General features: G+C 31.6%; 1 protein-coding gene across 7 annotated transcripts in view; it reads left to right on the top strand.

Annotated features, from left to right (window-relative positions):
- Positions 1-24,627, top strand: part of LOC134706573 (corticotropin-releasing factor receptor 2-like) — a 117,505-nt gene that overhangs the window by 68,810 nt on the left and 24,068 nt on the right. Inside the window, exon 1 of one of the 7 annotated variants that reach the window (XM_063565617.1) lies at positions 1,258-2,594. The exons of 5 other annotated variants lie outside the window; for them this stretch is intronic. In XM_063565617.1, coding sequence (XP_063421687.1) covers positions 2,294-2,594 — 301 coding nt within the window. In that variant the 5' untranslated portion in view covers positions 1,258-2,293. Of the gene's footprint in view, positions 1-1,257; positions 2,595-24,627 lie in introns of those variants that run through there. One more of the 7 variants, XM_063565616.1, reaches the window with a different exon arrangement.

Below are 24,627 nucleotides of genomic sequence, written 5' to 3' on the forward strand. Positions count from 1 at the left end.
CAGTGTCACTGTACATGCATTCACACATTGTTTGCGCATGCGACTAGTCTACGACAAATTTCCCCTATTAATAACGGAACAAACGGCTGTACATGACCTTCAATATAAATGTACTTCTGAATTTTGGCCATGCAGTCACTATTTTTAAAGTCCTTGGTTCTAACCCTAAATACGTAACTTTCTATTCATACATTCCACACATCTAAATGTATGTTATCTTACGATGAGATCATGATCCAGTTTAAAAATGGTATAAACCTAGTATCTTTACAGACTGGGTGGTGGCGGGGTATTTATCAGTTTTAAAGCTATCTCCATTAAAATGTTTTTATACTAAATTTGTCGTATACTATTATATATATTATAGTATAGTATACGAGTTGAAACGTTTAATGCCAAACGGAGTCTCGTTATATCATTGAAAACCATACCACGATTTATAATAAAGCTGTGATATATAAAAAATTCGGTTTCGACATACAAATAGTCATAATAGCTGTACATCTAACAAACAAAATCATTACAAAATGATATGTTTTTATAAATGGTGTTTAAATTTTGAATTGCATCAAGATATAAATTATGTAATATATCTGTGACATTTAGATGTAACGGATACAAATGGTCATAACACATTTTATCTGTACACGTATAATACACAAATTCATAGCAAAATGACAAGTTTTGTAACAGCGGTGTTTAAATAGATCTTATCATGTCTTGATTCAATTATGCTAATCAAAAAATAGAAAAAAATGCTGTAGTTTTAATGTTCATCAAAGGCAGAAACTTGGCATGAAGAAAATATAGTGTCTTTAGATTGGGTACTAAGATGACTTCGTTAGCAGCAATATTCGTCGTTGTATTTCAATCACATGATTTTCTGTAGCCTTGATTCCAATGAATATTATACATATTTTCTTTATTTAGCTGACAAAGCTGTCCCGGCTACAATGGCCACTCAATAACAGAAAGTAATGAATATTAAACTCAAGAAATAGGTTTACTTCTTTCTGGAATAAGGGTCTCTATACAACGACGGATTAAGTGGCTAGCAATCTCATTACGTTTGTATTTGTTTTGGAGAAGTGACATTTTAAACGTGTTTGGACGAAACTCTGTCTTGTCACAAAATATCATACACAATGGACAATTAATTTAAATTTTTTACATGTAATTATTAAAGATAAGGTCTTAAAATTCGTGTTCGAATTTTGTCGCATTGGCAATTTTAAACAATGATATACGATTCGGACAGTGATATGAATATGTTGTAATATATGAAGTTAAACTTGATATATATGTAACCAGTTGCTCATACTGATCGATTTCATTATAAACGTGAAATTGAAAAGTGACATTCAAGGACAACAACAGCTGTTCAGCTTTGTATAAAATGTATTGAGAACTGACTTAGTAAGATTTAGTAATAGGCATGTTACCTTCTTGGTTTGAATTAAGAACCTAGTCGTTTATCATCTATATAAAAAGTCAGGATCATTATTTATTATGGATGACACCATATCATGTTGCTAATTGGAAAAGAAATCAGTCAGCAAAATATCCGTTTGAATATAAAAATTAATTTGACTATCCGATTTTGAAGAGAGAAAAAAAAGTTTTCTGTGGCTTAGATGTTAGTTTATGCACTGACGATAAATTTTTGTTTAGGATTTTTAAATATCTTTTTCCATACTGTGAGATTGAAACTGTTCAAAATAAGTGTAATTATGAAAACTTCGAAAGCCATGACAAATTGCTTATAATAATTGAAGGCTGTCTTCCTTTATCTGTATTGCTGAGAATTATCTATTAAAATAACCAGCTTATTGAGACTTTGTCATCATTCCTCGGTAATAGTGGTCCTTGAAGGCGATAAAACACAAGACATTGATATTTATAGGACCGGACATCAGTGAATAATTGACACTTAATAACATAGGGTGATGACGTACATTGTATTAAGCCAATTCTATAACCAACCTTTTTGTGGTAAAAAAGAAGCTTGCAAGTTTCTATAGACATCTTCATCATACAGACAGTTAGTGGAAAGACGTCTTAATTGTCGACCGTCCGCACGTGTTGTCAATTGTTTATCCCTATTACACTAATTGGATTATAAATTAATTTCTTAAAAACTCAAACGTATTACATACCTGTTACTAACTAATCACACTATTGAATATCATTAAATTTTGATAATAACAATACCAGATGAATATGTTACATTTAATTGGCTCGAATTAATTGTATTGAAATAAGTAATTCAAAAACTTTTAAATTTGATCGCAAGATGTTGTATGGCTATACAAACGAACGGTTAGCGTATTCCATTATATCAGTATTGCTATTTATACATGCGTTGCTCTTAAAACCGGGGAATTGTAAAATTAACGACGTGGAATCGAATCCTAACACTGCTGGTAGTGACGTAACACAAAAAAGGGGAGTTTTCAATTTATACCCGCATAATAGAATTGTTCCGAAAAACAATACACATTTCAATAATAGCCACTTATCTGGTAAATTGAATGTTTCAAGTTGGAATTTTACTGGAATGGAGTTGTGTTATTTATTGTTCGGATCAGACCCAGGTAAGCTTCTATAAACTGTTTATTTATATTAATAACTATTAAAACATATTGGTTTTTAACCAAAATGATTGATTACACTGAAGTAAAAAAAGTTGCAATGATTCAAAGATTTTGTAAAAGTCATTGAAAATTTAGTAATTCATTATTGCTTATGCATCTGGTTATTAACGGGGGTACGTGCTATTCCAAATTTATATTTTAAAAAAAACGACAAATGCATTATTGGTTGTTGACAACATGTTTGGTTTTGATTGATTGAATGGTGTTTGAACTCACTTTCAGTACTATTGTGCTAATTCGTGTCGGTCATTTTTTATTTGTCGAGGAAGCCGGAGTGCTCAGAGAAAACAACCGACCTTCGACTGGAAAACTTTTTGTTTTGATAATTCATGTACTTTGATTTGAAACTTGTAAGTTATCTATAATGATTGAAGTCTTAGAGTAGTTGTAAAATCACCTTTTTTTTTTAATAATATCTATGACTTATTAAATTACCAGAATTGATCACCATTACTGTACAGTATACAAATTTGGTGTATGGTGGTGAAGTACCAATATTATTTATGAGAAAAAAAACCATAATCTACATTTTTCATTCGGCATGCTATTTTAGAATTGCGGGAAACCAAGAACATTTTTTGGTTAAGTATACGGATAATATTCGGCTGTACAAATTGAATTATATTCCAATGTGCTTTTATTGTGGTGTTCCTTGAGAGACCTACATTGGTTTGTCTTCATACGTATTACATTTTAAGTTTCAAAGTTCTGGTTGAAGTTTGTCTTTGGTCTAGAGCTGTTAAGTATGGTAATAGAATAATAATAACATAATGGCAGAAATGTGTGTATCTGATTAACATATGAACAAGATCAAGAAAACGAATATTTAGAAAGGTTTTTGATCGTTCTACCTAATAGAACATAAAGATTTCTATTATAATAAAACGATCTGCATGTGAGAAATGTCTGATGATCAAAACGAAAGCATCCACACCTCACTTCTTTTATTTTTCTTTTTCTCTCTCTCTTCATTTTTTCAAATTCATATGTTTTGAAATTATAAAGATAACGAGATTGTAGGAAATATTTACATTTTTTATGTAGTGTAATAAGCTGTATATAGGACGTTTTAGAATAAGTTTTGTTTTTTGCATAGGAGAAACTGCTAAAGTTTAAGTCGTTTAAAAAAACGAACAGATCTGTACAAACATGTATAGACATTTATTTGTCACGGCAATAATTTTATAATTAATTTTTGCAGTGATTACTGAAAAGCAATTATAACCAAACTGTTTATATATAGTACATACGAATAAAAGTGTATTCCATGTACAAAAAAAAAGTAAAAATCAACAGCAATAAATATCGAATACTTTCGTGTTTGAAATCAAAAAAATATTTCCCAGATTCACTTAGGGTAAAATGAAATGTAACCATTATCTTAACACAATGAAAAGACATCAGTAAGATATGAATATAATAAATTTTACAACTTTGTGCTACTTTTTGATAAGTTTCCCTTTCACTCGAGATTATAGTTCTTATATCGTAAAAAAATCACTTAATATTTTCTTACAGTTCCTATGCACGTATACTTTTTCATTCGATGTGTTCACATGTTAACCCATCAAAGAATTTGCCGACGTTTATTATGCTTATTTTAATTCAATTCTAGTCTATTTTTTCGTTAGTTTGAATTTTTCAACCTCAAGTTAAAAAGGTTTTTTTCACTATTTATGTGTAAAAATCTGCATATGATAGGTTGTCTAGAGTTTGTAATATTCATTCGATTTCCTACTGGAAACAAAGTCTCGTCAGTGCTCTTATTGTATGCATAATACTTTAGCTGTATTATATAATAGTTTGTATACTTACTATATAAAACTGGTCATAAGGACACTGTTGTTTTCAGTATTTCTTATCTTTTAAATAAGCATTCAAACATAATAGCCAAAATAAAAACAAAACTTGATACGAACTAACAGCAGCCCTAAACACATTTCACGGAACAGTTTGATTGAATCCAACATATTGCACCACAAAAACCCAGGGGTTGACCTACATGTATATTTTCCAGAAGGGCAGTTTTTCAATTTTATTCACAATTCTCGTTAGTTTGCCTTTTTCAACTAAAGTTTAATGTGGTTTTTTTTTTCACTATTTATGAGTAAAAATTCTGCATATGAAAGGTTGTCTAGAGTTTGTAATATTCATTCGATTTCCTACTGGAAACAAAGTCGCGCCAGTGCTCTTATTGTATGCATAATACTTTAGCTGTCTTATATAATAGTTTGTATTCCGGTCACACTACAGAAAACTGATCATAACGACACTGTTGTTTGCGGTATTTCTTATCTTTTAATTAAGCATTTAAACACATAGTGATTTTTTTTTTAAAGACGAACTAACAGGAGTCCAATAACATTTCACAGAACAGTTATGATTGAACCTAACATGCCGCACCACAAAAACCCAGGGTCGACATATATATTCCAGAAGGGCAGTTTCTAACTAAGACCTATTGCGTACATAAGCAAATTCATTGTGTAAGGTATTCCAACATGACTGTCTTAAGAATCAGACATATTTTTAATGTTTTTTTAGAAACTTGTAATGATATAGATAAGAATGCATATATTTAATCCCGCTGCAATTGTTTGCACCTGTCCTAAGTCAAAAATCTGATTTTCAGTAGTTGTCCTCTGTTTATGTGGTTCATAAGCGTTTTTCGGGTTTTTTTATAGATCATACCGTTGGTTTTCCCGTTTGAATGATTTACACTAGTAATTTTGAGGGCTCTTTATAGCTTGCTGTTCGGTGTGAGCCAAAGGTCTATATACTGACTTATAATGGTTTACTTTTATAAATTGTTACTTGGATGGATAGTTCTCATTGGCACTCATACCACATCTTCCTATATCTATAAAGAGACTATATTATATTCGTCCAATAACTAAAACATACAATACATTGCAGTTTTTGTATAAAATCCAAGTGACATATTAATAACAGTATTTTATGATGATTATTGAATTCCTCTTACATTATGTGATGGAAAAACATAAAATGGGATGATATACACGAATATAACATTCCAATATTGATAAATCGGCCAAGGACCGACTTTAACTTGTTTAAAGGAAATTTTATTTACTCACACTTGAAGGCTTATCAGCAGTTTGAAAGAAAAACAATTTGTAAACGACAATTTATTCAATTGAGAAAGGACTTGTTGGGTTTTTTGTTTTTGATTTGTTTTATTATTGTAGTCACCATACCACTGGTATACAAGGATCTGTAATTTGTACAATAAAAAATTTCATTGCAGGATAAAACAAAAACCGTGTAGGACTTAATTTTCAACAAGGATAAAAGTCACCGTAACCTAAATTAGTTGTCATTCATATTTTAAGGTTAATCCGTATTATCCCCTACTTATGGCAATCGACTGATCGAACCTCGCTATTTTTCTTGGCGGTTTCGATTTTATTTTGAGTGTGTATGTTTTCGTTTTTACTTTCAAATGCTTGTTTGCTTAAAAAATAAATGATAGCACAGACATTTTAAATCCGAATAATGTTCAGAATCTGATATTTTTTCAAATAGTTTTAATCTCGTAACAATAAATTCTGAGTATGATATTATTATCTGTATAGTGAAGGTTATGTCTGAAAGGTACATAAAGATTACCACGCGATAACAGTGGGATTTTTGTCTATAAGAATCAAAAGCTAGAATTAACAAATAATACATTTAATGAAGTTTTATATTACGGTTTCTCGTTCTTAATAATAATCTGTTAAGAGGTTTAAGTTTGGTCTCAATTGAGTATTTTTTTTCTTTTTCTTCAATGAACTGAAATAATAATTTGTGATTTAAGTGCAATTATGATTTCCAAATTAATATTAAAATTACTTCATACAAATTCAAATCAATTATTCTGACGCGAACTACGTCCAGTATCAGAGGTTTTATGTTGTGTGAGATTATTACTCAACAATATTAAAGAAATGTATACGGAGATTTGGAGGTGTTGGTCAGGCTTGTACACGTTTCTGTGCAACCAATTCAAACTAATTTATTTCTAAAGCAGAGTAATATTAAGCAAATATGTACATATAAACAGTAAGAGACAAAATATACCAATAATACAAAAATACGAAAATAACACCCGTCCCGTATTTTTATTTCATAATTTACAAATGTGGATACTTTAAAGTTTGCTCACAAATATGCTAAGCCCTTCCATATATCTGTATGTACCTGTTCCAAGCCTATTTCTATTCCTATGACCTAGTATCCAGTGTTTGCCTGTGGTAACTGTGTGTTGTATTCGTTTTATTGTACATCAGAACGTTTTTTAATCGTTTGAATTATTTTACTTTTCGACGTACAAGGGTTCTTTTATAACTGAATATGGTCATTGTTGGAGGCCAAACTGTGGCCTATAATTTCTAACATCCTCGTTGTTTGGTATCTGGTGGATAGCAGCATCATCTGTATCTAACTGTTTATTGTTTAATGCCCACTGACAAATATTTGTAACATACTCTGTTCAAGGAGAATGACGACTTCGTTCAAAATGAATGATATGATTGAACATCCAGTGGTATACATTTTAAGAGGACTTTTCTTCACACAGTGAAAAACAGATACCCCACACAAAAAAAGCCAGACTTGAACCATGCAGTGTATCCATTACCTACGATGGGTTAGGTTTCCAGGAATAGGAGTAACAGTTGGAAGGGCAAACGATTCGTCAGTTATTTATATTTATATTTTGGTATTTCTGATAATTATGAAAATGTCTGATCAAGAAAAGCAACCTTGCCTCTGTATTTAAATTTTAGTCCTTTTTGGAATAAACGTCTTATTTTCTGTTTCTGAATTTAAATAAATTGGTAGGAGCTAGCTAAACAGTGCAATTACCCGTGCCTTCTGATAAATTGAATGCACTGAATGAAGCTCCTCCCATGCTTTTCTTTCCTATACAATCGGTCAACAGGTGGTAAGATAGTGCAATAATATAAAAAGCATCCAATAATGTACACCTCTTTACATAACAGCAGTTAACTCCCTCGAGGATCAAAGGGAAACTTAAAAGTCATGTTACAACATGTTATTACACAGGGTGTTATTTATTACTATTACATTAAACAGAAAACTTTTGCATACAGTATAATAGCACTTTGCACTCTGCATTTTATTTTTGATCCAAATGATTTATTGAGATATAAAAGCAACGACTTTGTTTAACCTTTGAAAGTTATTGACATTTTTTTATGCAGCAAACGTAACAAATGGGCTTTTGTATACAATTTTGTTTTGAGGCCAGCTGAAGCACGCCATCGGATGCCGAATTTTTCGATGTTTTGAAGACCAATTTGTGGCCTTCGGCTGTTTTTCCGCATTTTGGTCGGATTGTTGTCTCTTTGACATATTCCCTATTTCCGTTCTCAATTTTATCTTTGTATGTCTTTACAAATGAGTTTGGAGTGCATACGGTTTGCCTGATAAAGACTATGTCAATACAACTGGGTTGATATCGCTGCTCCTGAAATGTTCGTCACAACTCATATTGTAGTATCCGGAACATGGTACACACATTCTTAATAGACACTCCACTTAAAACAAAGTTGGAGATTACTAGTATAGTTATTATAAGCGTTTATGAATTTCTGTAGTGGTAAACTTTCATTATGATTTTTATTTATTTTTTAAATTTTTTTTTTAGTATTTTTATTTCTAAACTGTTGACCTAGAATGTATGTGACGGACTTTTCATAAAGAATGCAAGGAATTATACGTAACTTATGTAATCATACACTTGAAGTACTACACTTGAGAATCACTTCTGTTTGATTGTCTTACACCGAGGATATTTAATCTACTTCGAGAGTATGACTTTGGCAATAGCATGATTTGATTATTTGGTATAATATGTAGACCACAGGTTCTTCGGTAAAAAAAAAACCACAAAAACCGAGTTGGTTAAATTAGCGTTATTTGAGCTCTTTTGTTTTTTTGTAATACGTATTTTGCTTCACGAATTGCGCGTTCCTTACGAATCCTTTTCATGGAACACCTGTCTTCAACACTGGTGTCGTTATCATATGCATTTTGTGTTTTATCATAATGTTCTATCTTTCTTAAAGCCGTACGGGTACCTGCACTTGTTAAAATCATTTCACTGTGGTGGATAGTTGTCTTATTGGTAACCAAACCACGTAGCTTTTATTTTTCCTGCATGTGGTCTCTGTTGGATGTTTTTTTCTGTATTTGTCATCATTCCACATGTCTTGATTTTTGTCCTGCAATCTCTGGTGGGTAGTTGTTTAATTGGTAATCATACCACGTATCCTTTTTTTTTTGTCCTGCAGTCTCTGTTGGATAGTTGCATTATTGGCAACCATAGATATTGTTATTTTTGTCGTGTAATTTCTGGTGAAAAGTTTTTACTGTAGTAGTCATCATACCACATGTCTTGATTTTTGCCCTGCAGTCTTTGGTGGATAGTTGCCTTATTGGTAATCATACCACGCATCCATTTTTTTGTCTTGTGGTCTCTGTTTGATAGTTGTCTTATTGGCAACCATACATAATGCTATTTTTGTCGTGTAGTTTTTGGTGGACAGTTTTTCTGTACTTGCCATCACAACACATGTCCTTATTTTTTTTTTACTGTAAATAGATCCATGCATTCATATATTAATAATGCTTGGAGTGGCTTCAATTTCTCTGATTACGTAAATTACATTATTGTTTAGGGAGCATCTGAAGCCCGCCTTCGAACACGGGAGTTTCCCCGTTGTGTTGAAGGCGCATTGGTGTCTTTGGCCTCTTTGGTCGTGTTGTTGTCTCTTTGAAACTATAAAATAAACAAAGTAAACAACGAAGTTTTCCCAGTAAAATAGTTTGGATTTGTTTTATAGTTCGCATGCCGTTAAGGTAAATTTAATTATAAAACAAGAAAATTTATTTTTTATACCGCACGGTAATTTCAGAAGTGGTGATTTGGGGTTCTTGAAAAAATTGTGTCGGTGATGTACCCGAAAACATAAAATTTCAGGAGACAAAAAAGGTCCATTTATACCACCTAGAAACATAAGATTTCGGATAACATATATCCGACATATTTTGCCCATTAGCATACTAGAAGACAAGTTAGGACTAATACATGTAATCAATCTTCATTATCCAGTCTAGCATGTTTTATAGCTGTTTAATTACTACATTTGTTCCTGACTGTCAAAGTCACTATCCACAGATTCAATAAGTCCAGAATTAACGTCAAATCATTCTAAATTGACAGAAGACCACAGAAAGCATGATCGAACATATTCTGAAGGATATTATTCCTTGACAGAAGACCACAGAAAGCATGATCGAACATATTCTGAAGGATATTATTCCTTGACAGAAGACCACAGAAAGCATGATCGAACATATTCTGAAGGATATTATTCCTTGACAGAAGACCACAGAAAGCATGATCGGACATATTCTGAAGGATATTATTCCTTTAAATACAACCGATATTGAACTGTGCCTTTGCTAACATTAATTAACACCATAGAGGAAGAACACTCATTTTTGACAGCTTGACGATATGTACTTTAAAAGACATGCTTGTACTTTAGCAAATTTATTTCAATTAAAACCAGAATGGTTTTGAAATTGCCTCATTGTTTAATTTGAATATGTCCAAAACTGATATGGAGGGTTTTATTTCTTTTAGATAACGGACATCATTAATCAGTCTAGTACATAAGTATAAAGATGAAAACAACTTAATATGTAATTTGAAACTTTTTTTAGTTTCCTGATTCTTGAAATAAAATACAATGAACAATGCTTTTAAAACTATCTTTACGATGTTTCAGACAGAATTTTGACAGATACAGTTAATTTGAAGTTTCTGGTCATTTTATTTGATGCATTAGCGCATTCAAAATAATCAATTGTCTAACACATATGAAGTATAAAATGCAAGAGCATTTACCAGGAACAATAAATGTACTTCATCAAGATAGTCATCTTTAATGTGTATGCCTCCTTTTTACAAGAAGAAAGTAAAACAGCTGACTGTTCATCAAGTACCATCATAACAAAAGAGATTAATTAATGGCGGCTATTCTGGCTGTTTTTTTATTGTATTATACCGTTATTAAATGAACTTAATGATGCACCTTATTAATCTCTGAGTTCTATATTAGAATATATTGAATGTTCCTTCGTCTAAAATGGCTCTTACAACATACACTAGTACGAGATCTGAATGCATAGGCATACATTGGCGGCGAGGAAAATCATTACGATTTGATACGTTTGTCATTTTCATTACGGTATGCAAATGAAATTCTTGATGAAAAAATTATTGGAACTTTTTTAATTTCACGGAGTATTGTTTGGAGACAGTAGAAATCTATGTAATATAATCTGCTTTGCACAAGAAACATGTTTCTTAGTAAACCTTGATAAGCTTCGCTCGAGACAAAGTCTAGTAAACTATTCAACATTTGAAATACAAAATTAATACTCACATCGGAATAAAATAATGAAGTAAGAACTTTAAAAGTAAGGTTTAATAACACTTCGAATTACATGATTTTTTGCATGAGTAAACAAAAACGCGTTTTTTTCTCTCTCAAGAATTCGGTTTAAAACAATTTGAATTTGAGTGGTATTTAAAAAAAAAACCTTCTTTAGCATTCTTTAATATTACACCCCAGCTCTATTGTTATACTTCAAAGTTTCTATTTTTGAAACATGAGTAAATGGAATAGATCTATTATTACGAATAACAATGGATTTTGACCACAGGCTGTGACAAGCGGGGTTTCTGGAAACCCCTGCTTCTACATCCCGCAAACAAAGTCCATTGTTATTCGTAACATTAGAAATTGAGTATTCTTTAAATAGCATGACCACAAGAAATTACGTACAATGTTCACTACAAATTGTTTCAAGAAATAAAAAAAACATTTAAGGAAATTCCAATAGCGAAAAAAAAATTAAGCATTTATTTTAAATTAAAAAAATCCTTCAATTACTCCTTTGCTGAAAGTATTTTTTTTTTTTATCCCAGTCATATGTTTCTATTATAAAAAGGGGGGATTCTAACTCTCGCCCCCCCCTGTTATCCAGTGGCCATTCCGGGGAAGGGGCTCTGCGGGTTGGACCAGATTTAAAAGATCAATGTATTTGACTTATTTGAACCCCCGCCCCTTTCTTTTCAGTTGGGAACCCCAGCTGGATCAGCCCCTCTTCCGCAAAAGAGAGAGTTACGAAATATTAAATCTGTATCTGTGTATGCTGAGCGTGCCTGGAAGTCGGGTTTCTATTGCAGACACACTCATCCCTTTGTAGGTCTGAATATAAATGTTTATTCTTTCTCGAGAAGAGGGGGGGGCTTTTTCCCCCATAAAACCGTAAGATAGAAAATATAGTTATGCTTACCTTTATTAAACTGATACAGGTAAGTACTTTGGGTTATAATATTGCCTTCATCTTTTAAATTAGTCTCATCTACCAAATCCAACGCTTGCTAAGAAATGTCGTCCGTCTCATACCCTTCCATATTGACAACTGCATACAAGGAGCATGACGTATTTTTTGTTTTTAATATGAATACACGATACGGTCAACCTTGACCTGCTGATCCATATCACCCTAAGGATTTATTGGGAATATGCAAAACAACCTTGACATTGGTAAAACATACTCACTTGTCAAAGTGTGAACGAAGATAACCAAAAAAGGTTACTAATGGGTTTTCATGTAATAACAAAAGAATCTTATAAATAATGGTTTGATATTGTCAATAAAATATATGCTATCGGTTTTTTTTTCATTTTATAATCAATGTTAACAATATAGAGTTTAGAATGGGGTGTAAGTTAGTTATACACCTCGGGATACGGCATGTCTAAATAAGAAACCCCTACGGCCTCCGGCCGACGGGGTTTCTTATCCAGACATACCTTTCCCTCGGTGTATAACTATTACTGCCATGCATGTGTGAAAACGTTTATACTGTAATCATATACAGGGGTACATGGTTTGTTTGTGGCTTTTTGAATGTTTGTGTTCTTTAATTAACAGTTTAAGGTGGTTATTGGGATAATATTGCCCTTTTGAGAATTTGATCAGTAGATGATAATTTGTTCATATTTTTTAAAACTTCTGTCAATTTAGAAATTGACTATTGTTGAAGACCGTATGTTTTCACGACTCTAGATACTCTTTTTTTGTGTGTGTGTGTTTCGTGTGTGTGTATGTGTGTGTATTATGTCGGGTTACTCTCTCGATAACGTATGATAGATGCCAACTGATCACAGAATGCACAGTAGATAAATCATTGGTTCCCTTTAAGATTATTGAAGAACAATTTAAAAATATGCAACCTTCATTTTCTAGATGTGTTACTTTTCTAAATTAATTTCTGGTTTGTGATGATATTGTGATCAAGATCAATTTGAAACTATTGGATATACATAATTGATAAGACAATGATTATAAATAGTTCAATTTCATATTCGATGTTTAGTATTATCATTATGCTCTTATTTATAAATTCAAACAAGTTTTTGTCATAGATTAAGCCTATGTTTTTTTCTCGTTTGATAGTTTCAAAATTTTCATATTGGATATACATTATTGATAAGACAATGATTATACATTATATTCGATGTTTATTATAATCATTTTGCCCAAACAAACATAAAAAAAATAAAAAAATAATTGTTTGCATCCTCTTCATTGAACTCTGAAGGACAGTTGTCTTATCATTGGTAATCATACCACATCTATTTATGTGTATATTACATGTATAATTCGGAACACTTTTATGTATGTGATCCGCTCACCTGACAGTATGCATTAAATCAATGAAGAGATATAACGATCTAGCATGTGTTTAAAGTCTTTACGTCTTGATCCGCTCGCCTGACAGTATGCACCACAGCAATGAAGAGATATACCGATCTAGCATCACGGTGTTTAAAGTCTTTACGTCTTGGTCCGCTCGCCTGACAGTATGCACCAAATCAATGAAGAGATATACCGATCTAGCATCACGGTATTAAAAGTCGTTACGTCTTTATCCTATTTTTGTCATCTACGTTTTAAGTTCTACTGTAAATATTTAGATTCATGAGTAATTTACCCTATTACCTAGTAATATTTTGCATACAAACTGTTTCGCCGTGTTCGAGGCTCTCAAATTCGAGTTATACAAATATTTGATGAACATCAAGTTTATTTGCTCGATATAAACACATACAGAAGAACTGTAGTAAATAGATATGCGACAATATTATATAAATTACTGCATTATCAAGTTGGATTTCATATGACAGCCTCACCATCTTTGGAAATCGAAGCCTTTGGAAAAAAAAGTCCCAAGGAATGTGTCAGTGATTTGCTATAAATTAAATAGTTGTTCTCTTAGGATTGTAAGATGAATGGAAATCTAGTAATAGTAATGCTTAATGTCTATTGCAATACGATTTAATTCTGAATAGATGAATTGCTGCATGTAAAGAGACTCGGGAGGGCTTTTCGTCTATATCAACGATACAGTTGTAATATTTCACCAATTAAGTACCAACAGTGATACTCCTATATAATTAACGTGCAATAGATATAGGTAAATTGATGCAGTTCTTACTAGAACACAATGCCTCGGGATATTAAATACAAGTTTCTGAAGTATGGAATTACAAGAATTGTTTTTTTATCGATTAAACAGAAGGTACTCGGGTATATTTCGAAAGGACGTAATTAATGGATTATGATTATACAAAAATGACTGCGGTTTATGAGGAAATTTGTTCTATGGCACATTAATTTCTCAACATCCTTATAAATTCGTTTAACGAATGTATCATATGAAAGAGTTGGTCATTAAATTATATTTCATTTGACGATATAGACTGAAAGTACCACTAAGACAACATTAAATAGATATTTTCTCCAATTTAATTACAAATCTGTTAAGATTTATGTTAATTTTGTGCAAAACTGCTGATACTAAACGTAAATTACACTATTTTAGAAGTTAACGTGCCTGAAAGTTGAGGTTTGATCGATATTCCATCAAAAAGGCTCTATAAAAAAGAAAATATCATAATACTAAAGCTTTGGATACGTGAAAGCCACACGCTATAAATCTGCATTTAGACTTCATTTTAACAAAATTTCTAAATGAGATTAAAAAAATATGCCCTTAACGAGTCGTATTACATTTAAGGGCATACGATACAGTTTTGATCCTGTATTTACAAGTTCATGAACATTTGCATATATGCTATTTTTTACCCGATTAATTCAAATATGTAATAAAAAATATCCCTTCATGTGCTACTTTTTGCGTAAAATGAGGTCGAAATTTTGTATATTTGCTCGAAATTCAGATTTGTGGTCGTAATTTCTTTTTCGAAAGAAAGACATAACTTTTTTGTTATAAAAGATAAAAACAAATTGTTTTTTGTTAAATAATCGGTAATTTCTGTATTTTATATATATCTTTAAAAAATATTCAATTTTTTATATTCAGAAATGACTCATATTTATCAAATGTTCATGAATTGAGGAAAAAACGTAATTTGTTACTGCATGTTTAAAACAATTTAAAAAAATCCTCTATTTACAGTTTTAAAAAATTTGGGTCACATAATCTCCCTGCAAAATGAAACCAAATGCCGTTTTGAAAAATAGGGGTCCATGAACTCGTTTTCAAATTAAATCAGTTTGAATGATAAAAATCAGTCGAAAAATGCATCTTTTCCCGATATGTCACAGTTTGACGTCGCGAAAATAACAAATTACGTTACAAACGTCATTACCTTCCCTGTAACTGTATCGTATGTCCTTAAATACCATATAAACAATAATTATGTTGCCATATCAACTAAAATATTAGAGTACGGAAAAACTAATGTAAACTCCCTATTTAAAATTGAAGCTGAACTTTACAGGAAAGATTTTGAATTAAACTCGACTTTTAAAATGCATAAATTTGATTTGATATGATTTTCTGTGCTTTAACGCCACTTTTAAGCACCGCTTTTGAGCTATTTCGTACCGACCAGTTTTTGTTGGTGGAGGAAGCCGGGATGTTCGGAGAAAACTATCGACCTTCGATAGGAAAACTGGAGTCGAGTGCACCGCACGAGAGGGGTTCGCACTCACAACCTCAATGTTGACTGGCTATAGACCACTCGGCCACCGAAGTAACTTAGATGAAGAGGGAAAAAAATAGATCGTTTCGCGAACCACAGAATTCCAACGCATGCAAATTTCGAAATATATATCTACATTGCCGAAAAATATAGAATTTATTTGTACGACCTTTAGAACTAGCACGCTTTTCGAGACTAGCCGAGTTTTTCCCTTTTTGTGTCGAATAAAAATAGACATCTTTGTATCTCAAAAAACAATTGTATTGAACCTCGTCATCATTGACCAAAACAATATGCAATATACCTCACTGCAGTTTCTTGGTTACCTTTTTTTTAAAGTTAAAACAGTACATAAAGTAAAAAGCATCATGAGCGTCTTGCAATTAGGTGTATCGTAAGTTACTATTAACGACCACTTATATTAAATACTCAATCATAAAGGTCTGAGATGTTGTGATTACTTTTTAATCATAATATGGAAATCAATTTTATATCTATGGATAACGGAGTTACTAATAAGACGAAATAATCAAATATTTCTGCTTTACGAATTTGCCTAAGGAAGTCACGTTATATTCAGCTTGATATTAGATAAATCGTTTATTTACCTAATATTAGCGCCACCGACGGACCTAGTCAACTTTAAGCAATTATACAAATTGATTCTTCTCAACTGTCACTGATTGGTCTTGTTTTAGGCGAACTTCTGTATGCAGTCGAATCGTTGAGAATTAAAATGACAAAATGAAGGAAAGTTTGTTAATCAGTGGTATGTTAATCCAGTATATTGACTGGCTGGTATTCTGTGATTGACTCTCCGTTGGGAACTGTTTGTTACTACCTTGTCAGTTTAGATACAATCTCAGCTGTCATATGTCGGAAAAGTCGACATATTTTTTCTTTACTCCAAACAAATACAGCTTTCAGGCATTTGAAAATTTGATAGATTAATCTTTTTATATACCAAACCATATGCATATAAATAATGAATTAAGGCATATAGGTTAATCTTCAGGATGCATTTCAAAGGGTACAAATTAATTGCTGAAAAGAAACCTTCATCGCTGTGAGATATGCATAGTTTCAGTCTAAAACAATTATGAAAAAATTGAAAGATGCACTGGATGAATGCACATTTGACGAGATTAAAAAAAATGATAAAAAAAATCTTAACGACAGTTTGAAGTTGATACCTACTTGATAGGTGTGCTACTGCACACGTGCTTTTGAAAGAAAGTTGTTTGGTTTATAATGTTCACCATATTTTGTCTGCACCAAAAACACCTTTCACAGTATGAATTCAGTGTCCAAGTAGAAATTTTTCAGAATCATTTTAATGAATAGTAAAGCGCGTAAACAAAATGGGGATATAGTAACCTTAAAGTAGAGAACAATTTAAAACAAAATCAAATAAAAACATTCCGAAGCTAACATGCGAGCTTCCATGATAAACAAACGTTCATTTTCTATTTGTCTTGCTCGAATTCGAAGATTTGCAATTTACACAGCCCTAAAAAACTAAGAAAATAAACTTTGTAAAAACAAAATAATTAAGGAAAGAAAATAACTGACGAGATTTCTGACGTGGGATAATTTTAAAGGATTGGGATTGGGTGAAGGTTATATTAGTACTATTATTTTACAGTAAAAATTGAAACTTTGAAACAAATTGTTGTGTCAGATATTCATCCGATGCTTTAATTAATATTTCCCATGAAATAAAGATAGAAAAATAGCTTTCTATGATATACATTGTAATATCTGGCATTGAGTATAATAAATAGGATAATGGAATAATGGAAGATATAAATAAGAAGTTGTGGTATGCCTACCAATGAGACGATTATCTAGGAAGACTAAAGGACAAAAACATTAACAATACATGTCACCGTAAGGCCTTCAGTAATAAGCAGCCTAGACCGTATAAATATATAGTACGCTTTAACATTAAACTAAACCCATAAACAAATAACGTTAATACAGACAGCCACCAACGACAACTACTGTATAGTAGACTCCTTGCTGAGGACAAAAGTAAACTAAACCCATAAACAAATAACGTTAATACAGACAGCCACCAACGACAACCATTGTATTGTAGTAGACTCCTTGCTGAGGACAAAAGTAAACTAAACCCATAAACAAATAACGTTAATACAGACAGCCACCAACGACAACCATTGTATTGTAGTAGACTCCTTGCTGAGGACAAAAGTAAACTAAACCCATAAACAAATAACGTTAAGACAGACAGCCACCAACAACAACTACTGTATTGTAGACTCCTTGCTGAGGACAAAAGTAAACTAAGGGGTTAACATACGTTTGTCAGCACACCCCTTTTTAACAGTGGTGTAACAACACATCATAACCAAACACTCTGCATATCTGTCTGAAAATGTTTGACACATCATATTGATACTAAGCAAAAAAACAAAGGCCATGTTATTGTCTGGTGGAAGTTCGGTCATGTCAACCTTTCAAGAGACTTATTCCTACTTTAACCAGTTTATATCATATATCATTAGCCAAAGTACAATGAAACCCATTAAGAGGAAGTCAGAAGTTTTTTCGTTAAAATATGTAACTTTTTTTTTTTTAAATGTGTTTACCTCAAAACCGATATTTCTGGATCGTTTATATTGTTATTTCGTAAAATTTGCAAAGAAATCACCATTATACTGTCTTTAACATTTGATGAAAGGAAATTCTCTCAATTGGAAACAGAGAAACTTGCAGATCGTTTCCTTCACAAGAAAGTTCAGACTAGAACAGAGACTATTTACTGTCGCTTATTATAAAACTCCCGCTAATATTTTTTATCTTTATCCCGAAGCCCAACTTTTCGATTCTTCATTCTTATGCCTTTCAGAAATATACGCACAGAAAAAAGACTCTTTTCTTAGTTAATTGTAAATGTTATAGAAATGTTTTGTTCGAAAGTAACTAATTTTGCCCATACATACTGTGACTAAGATTTTTAAGAGAATAAATGAACCGAAATATCGATTATGATCTTAAGGTTAGTTCAAAAGAGGTAATAAGATACACCGCGGAAAAATCAATCTACCATATGATAACTTCTTCATTTTGATAAAATGTTCTTAATGTTAGAACTTTATATATTCCAATCACAATAAAAGGCTATATGCAACTGAAATCTATTTGTTAGAGTAATCTTCAACTCGTATGTTCTAATCAATAGGGAAAATATCTGATTTCATATAATATTACTTATGGTTCAATCTTAAAAAAATAAGTTTGCGCTATGTTTGAAATTGAATTCCTTATGGTAGTCAAATAGAATTTATTTATTGATTTGATATTCATGTTTAACGATACTTATATTTTGTTTGATTGATGTTGGTGGGAAATGTCGATGAAAATTCTGTGTAAGTGGCCAGTGTTCTGACATTTAAATTTTGACTGTTCGATTGTAACCCAATTCTTGCATGATGACTACTGAACATTTTCAAAATAGTTGATACAAAAGTTGATTTGGCATTTTTAACAGTTTGTAGCTTCAATTTGGAAACAAATTAAGCTCAACAGTTCTGTTTCACAGAAACTTTGTTGCTTGTGGTAAAACAAACTATCAATTAATTTATTTGAGGATAAATAAGACACTGCAAACATTTGTGACTGGTTATAGATATGCATACGTCTTGTTTTCACATATACGTGGGGGAGGAGGTCATTTACGTGTGGCAGAAAAACTGAATTAACGGCTGTCAAATCGACAATTGATGGTTCGTAAGGGCGTATTTTTTATGGTTCTTTCCTTGCGTTATTTCTAAAAACACTATATACGGCATTAGATAGCTCAAAACCGCAATTGTATCCCAAAAATACATAAAAGTGATAAAGTTAACCAAAACCAAAATTTTGTTGGAAGTAAAGCTATGTATTCATTTTCCTTTCAAATTAATTCATTTCAGTTCGCAATGTCTTTGGATGCAAAACTGACAAACTCAAGTAAAATTTCAATCTTGTATAAAAATATCATCAACACCCTGTCAACAGCAACATGCAGCACTCAATTACTTTATTGATTTTATGGAAATTTGTTAACTTGTGAAGAATATGATATAGACTTTTCAATATTCAATTTCCATTATGATTAGACCACTTTTAGATTGGGACATTACGAGTGAAACCAATACAGAATAAATGGGCCTTACTCCTTTTGATAAAAGTTGAATTGTATAATGACAATCTGTCTCCAACGTTTTTGAGTTAGTGTGACACGATCTGCCATCTTTGTTTGACCTGAATGAATAAGATCTCATATTTTTTACCAAGAGAATGTTTGAAAGAATAAAAATACACCTACTCAGATACATCAAAAGTAAAGCATATCAAAAATTAAACAGCTTCAAATTTATTCTTATTTACGACCATCTGCCTGACAAAGAACGGGAAAACCGTGAGACTTTTGTCAGGCTGTTCCACATACCCTTCTAAAGTTTTGGAATAACAAATTTCCTGAAATAAAATTGCAAGTCGTATTTGTGCATCCAGAACAACCATGTCGACCCTTTTCGTTGCTTTGGGACTGGCTAAGAGAAATGCTTTTTGGTTATTATGATAATCACCTTGTTTTGAATAAAATAAAGAAAATAAGTATAGTAGTACGATGGGGTCGTGGGAAAAACTGATTGCTTGCGATTATTTATTAATTTGTTGGTTGTATTTCAATGATTTTTGTTTCAAATTGAATTAAGGATTATGTCAATTCTAGAGACCTTCACTAGGTTGACATTTCTACGACATTGTCTGCAGTCACGAGTTTTCTGCGATATCGATATCACCGGAATTTGCTTGTGTTGCATTTGATTGTAGAAATATATTTAAAATGTAATTAATTTCTATGGTGTTTAAAAAAAAATCTTATTAGCAGGTGAACATTATATAATACAAGTTCTTGCCTCCTTGATTTATGAACATGTTTCTAATCTGTCCATTCTCTTACATCGTTATCATTCTAAATTAAAACACCTTCGAAATCAACTATTTGTTATAAAAACAAAACTGTTTTGAGGAATGTTATCGTTAAAAACAAACATGAAAAAAATGTGCATTATAAGATAATTTAAAACGCTTTAAAGGAAAGATTTTATGGGGAGGGAGTATTCATTGTACTAGTTGGAACATTTCATTTCGTTTAAGATTCATTGATATTGGTTAAACAAGTACCATTTAATCATAAAGTAATCAGCCATCTTGTAATCAGAATGTAATAAAAATGTATTCATTATTACAGCCAAACTTAAATGTGATTTATTACAAGTACTTGTAACATATCTATGTTAATTTAATATAAACACTAGAATTATAGATAATGCAAAGTGATATGATTGGCAATGAGGCTACTATCCATAGAAAAAAAATAGTACGTAAACAACGACTGTATTTGGTTACCGTACGGCTTTCAGCGATGAACAAATACCACATCGTATATGGTTAGCTATAACGGCCCTTAATGGCAAAACGTAAAACAATAAAAGCTTGTTAGTGAAATAGATATAGATTAATTAGAACTTTTTTTTATATATTCCGTGCAAGTAAATTCCTACTGATTGGTTAGTGTCTGGTGGTAATTTCCCTGGATTTACTACCGGGCAGAGAGTCGGATCACACACATTTATTGCATATAATTCATGTCAATCTTTTGACTGAAAATGTCTTACTTAACTATAGAACTGACGGATGTGATAAATTAATCATTTTTGCTACTAACTCTTAAAGCAATATTTATTTGCAAGGGCACGGAAAGAAATGAAAGCTCTAAAGAAGCGTCCAACAACAATACGACTGAAGCATCAGAAATGCAGATAAAATGCATTTCATTGAAAATTTAATCATGTTTCTGCAATATAACATGGTTCTTTTAGGGATTTCCCCCCTACTTCCTTATAAAGACAAATGCATTATCCTGGCGTACGTTTTAAAAATCCCGTGAGGAAAAAAGTTAATTTTGTGCTACACAAATCTCACATTAAGCTTTTTATACAAAATTAGATATTTATATTTTCATATAGTAATGACAGAATAAGAGCTTACTATACGACTGAATTCACTGGTTAACTTTTGAAACCCTTAATTAAGTCTATTTCGCTTCTCATGTCGGGTTACTGTCATATGGTTGTTTTCCTTCCTGTCCTTTTTTCAAACACAAAAATAGAATGTTGCTAAATGCATATAATAACATGTCTTATTATATTAGTAAATGAATAAGACTAATATACACTGTACGGAAACCCATTATTAAAGAAAGCTAATCAGATAAATACAGGCATTATTGCCATAACAGATCTAGAAGCTATTAATGTTGATCCAAGAATTAAGGTCAGTTGTAGGAAAAAGGTCTTATGAGAGCAAATTCTCACTTATGGAATTATTGCAAATTGATTCTGTCACTAATGCTTAAATAAACTAAATACAATGGAATAGAAATTTCACCGTGGTAGTTTATTATGCAGCTTCTGTAATAAAGTGATGTCCTTAAGAATCTAAGAAATATGGCCACTTACACCTTCTATCTATTTATCGAGATAGTCTCTATAACTCTCCGGGACATTTTTGTAGATTTAAACTAAACGCTACATTGGTTCTTTCCATGGCTAAAAATTGCATGTCTTATTTCTGACCATCGAATTAAATATTGATGCTTATTGATACTTGGTTTAATAACCTGTACCAAGTCAGAAATATGACAGTGTTTGAGTTTTTGATTTTGTCATTTGGTTAGGGACCTTCCGTTTTAAATTTTCCTTGGAGTTCAGTATTATTGTTATTTTACTTTTCACAGTTATGATGTAAAAATTCTGCGCTTTAAACTACAAAAAATAAATAAAACCAACATAAATCAGACAAAATTCAAAATATAATCGGAAGTGAGTACATTTGCATCAGAAAAATATCAACTTAACCCACTTTACGGTGTACGGCATCAAAATGTAAATCCAGACTGTCAAAAATATACTATTGTAATTAAGTCAGCCCGAACAAAGTATACAATAGTCGAACCGAACTGCTTGTTAACAAAAAGGCAATTACTTTTTGGTATTTAATCGATTTTAACGTAGCAATATTTGATAAGACAAGAATAGCAATTATTCCATCAAGTGTCCTTACTAAATTGGTTTTAGACGTTTATACAAATGGCTAACCAATAAAATGTATTACACTACAAAGTCAAACTGTCATTTCAAGTTTTAGAACCTTTTAAACTAAAAGTTTATAGGTAACACTTGTAAAATCATTTGTTTTTTCTGCAGTCTGCTTTTTACTACTATTGGTCTGAAAAAATAACATAGAGATAATGTTATCTGTTGATATACATACAGCTGTTATAACTATTCCTATACAATATGCCTTGATGTAACAGTCTAGCTCTATATTGGATATTATTTCATTGACATCATTTCTAATTATTATTCGATTTGACTAAAAGCTCGTCATATAGAAGTATTTCATACCAATTTACCTGATCAATATACAAAAACAAACTAAAAATAATACGGTGATCTATAGTTGTTAATTTCTGTGTCTTTTTGGTCTGTTGTGGAGAGTTGTCTCATTGGCTTCCTTTCAAAAGTTATATAAAGTTGAAATGAAAACTAGATATGTCCGTTCTTGTTTCAAAAAAATACATGTATCTATCATGGTCTGTCTCAGTCGTATACACATAGCCTATATGACACGAACATACATGAATTTAGGGTTCAAGGCCAACAAACTTTAGAAAAGTAACGAAATCATTTTTTTGTCAACTTTGTAAAGGATTTTTAGGATGTACACAACACTTATCAGCCACCCTTTTAAAAATCGTATAAAATTTGCATCATTCATCATGGTAATTCTTTAAATAAAATAAAAGGAACCTTGACTTAGTCAATAGCAATACTTAAAATAAACAATATAATTAAAATCTGCGACAGGTGACAAAGCCAACTTGCAGAACTTAATCATTCTGCTGCAGGTGATAAGAGTCACTTCCATGAAACATTCACATATGCTACTTCATCATTATTACCGAAGACTGCCTATTTCTCTTAATAAAAAAACGAAACAATAAACACTGAAACAACGGGATGCGGTTTCAAACAAACACGAACATAACTATACGTGTTGAATTTGTATACATTTATATTAAAAAAGAAGACGAGGTTTATATATAGTTTAGTAAAGGCGGTGTAAACACATTAGAAGTTAATTACTTATTCATCATTTTTATAAACTACTTTTCCGATACACCAGATGTTGAAGGGATAATGTGTTTGAGTGATGTTTTTATGTGAATAACATATTTATGTAGATAATAGTTCTAAATCAAATTAACTTTTTTTCTAATGATTTATGTTATGAATTAAATTATAAATGTACCCACCACATACTGTGTGTTGCTGTACAAAGACCGGACATGTAATTCAGTGGTTGTTTTTTTGTTGCTGCGTAACATATTTGTTTGTTTTTTTATATAAATTAGGCCGTTAGTTTTCTCGTTTGAATTGTTTTGCATTTTGTCAATTTGGGACCTTCAACAGCTGACTATCTGGTATGGGCTTTCCTCATTGTTGAAGGTCGTGTGGTGACCTATAGTTGTTTATTTCTGTGTCATTTGGTCTCTTGTGGGGTTGTCTCATTGGCAATTATGTCAAATCTTTTTATTTTTATATTGAGTTCAATGGTATAACTATCCATAACAACAGTTTGTTCATTGTGAAAATATGCGTTCTATTTTCAAACCATCGTCAACAGTTTAGAAAATATGAAAAATAAGAAAAATATATATATTTCAGCCATAAGACAATAATACCTGCTGGTATATAAATCATGATAAATGA

This window comes from Mytilus trossulus, chromosome 2 (genome assembly GCF_036588685.1).
Source record: "Mytilus trossulus isolate FHL-02 chromosome 2, PNRI_Mtr1.1.1.hap1, whole genome shotgun sequence".
Classification (NCBI taxonomy): Eukaryota; Metazoa; Mollusca; class Bivalvia; order Mytilida; family Mytilidae; genus Mytilus; species Mytilus trossulus.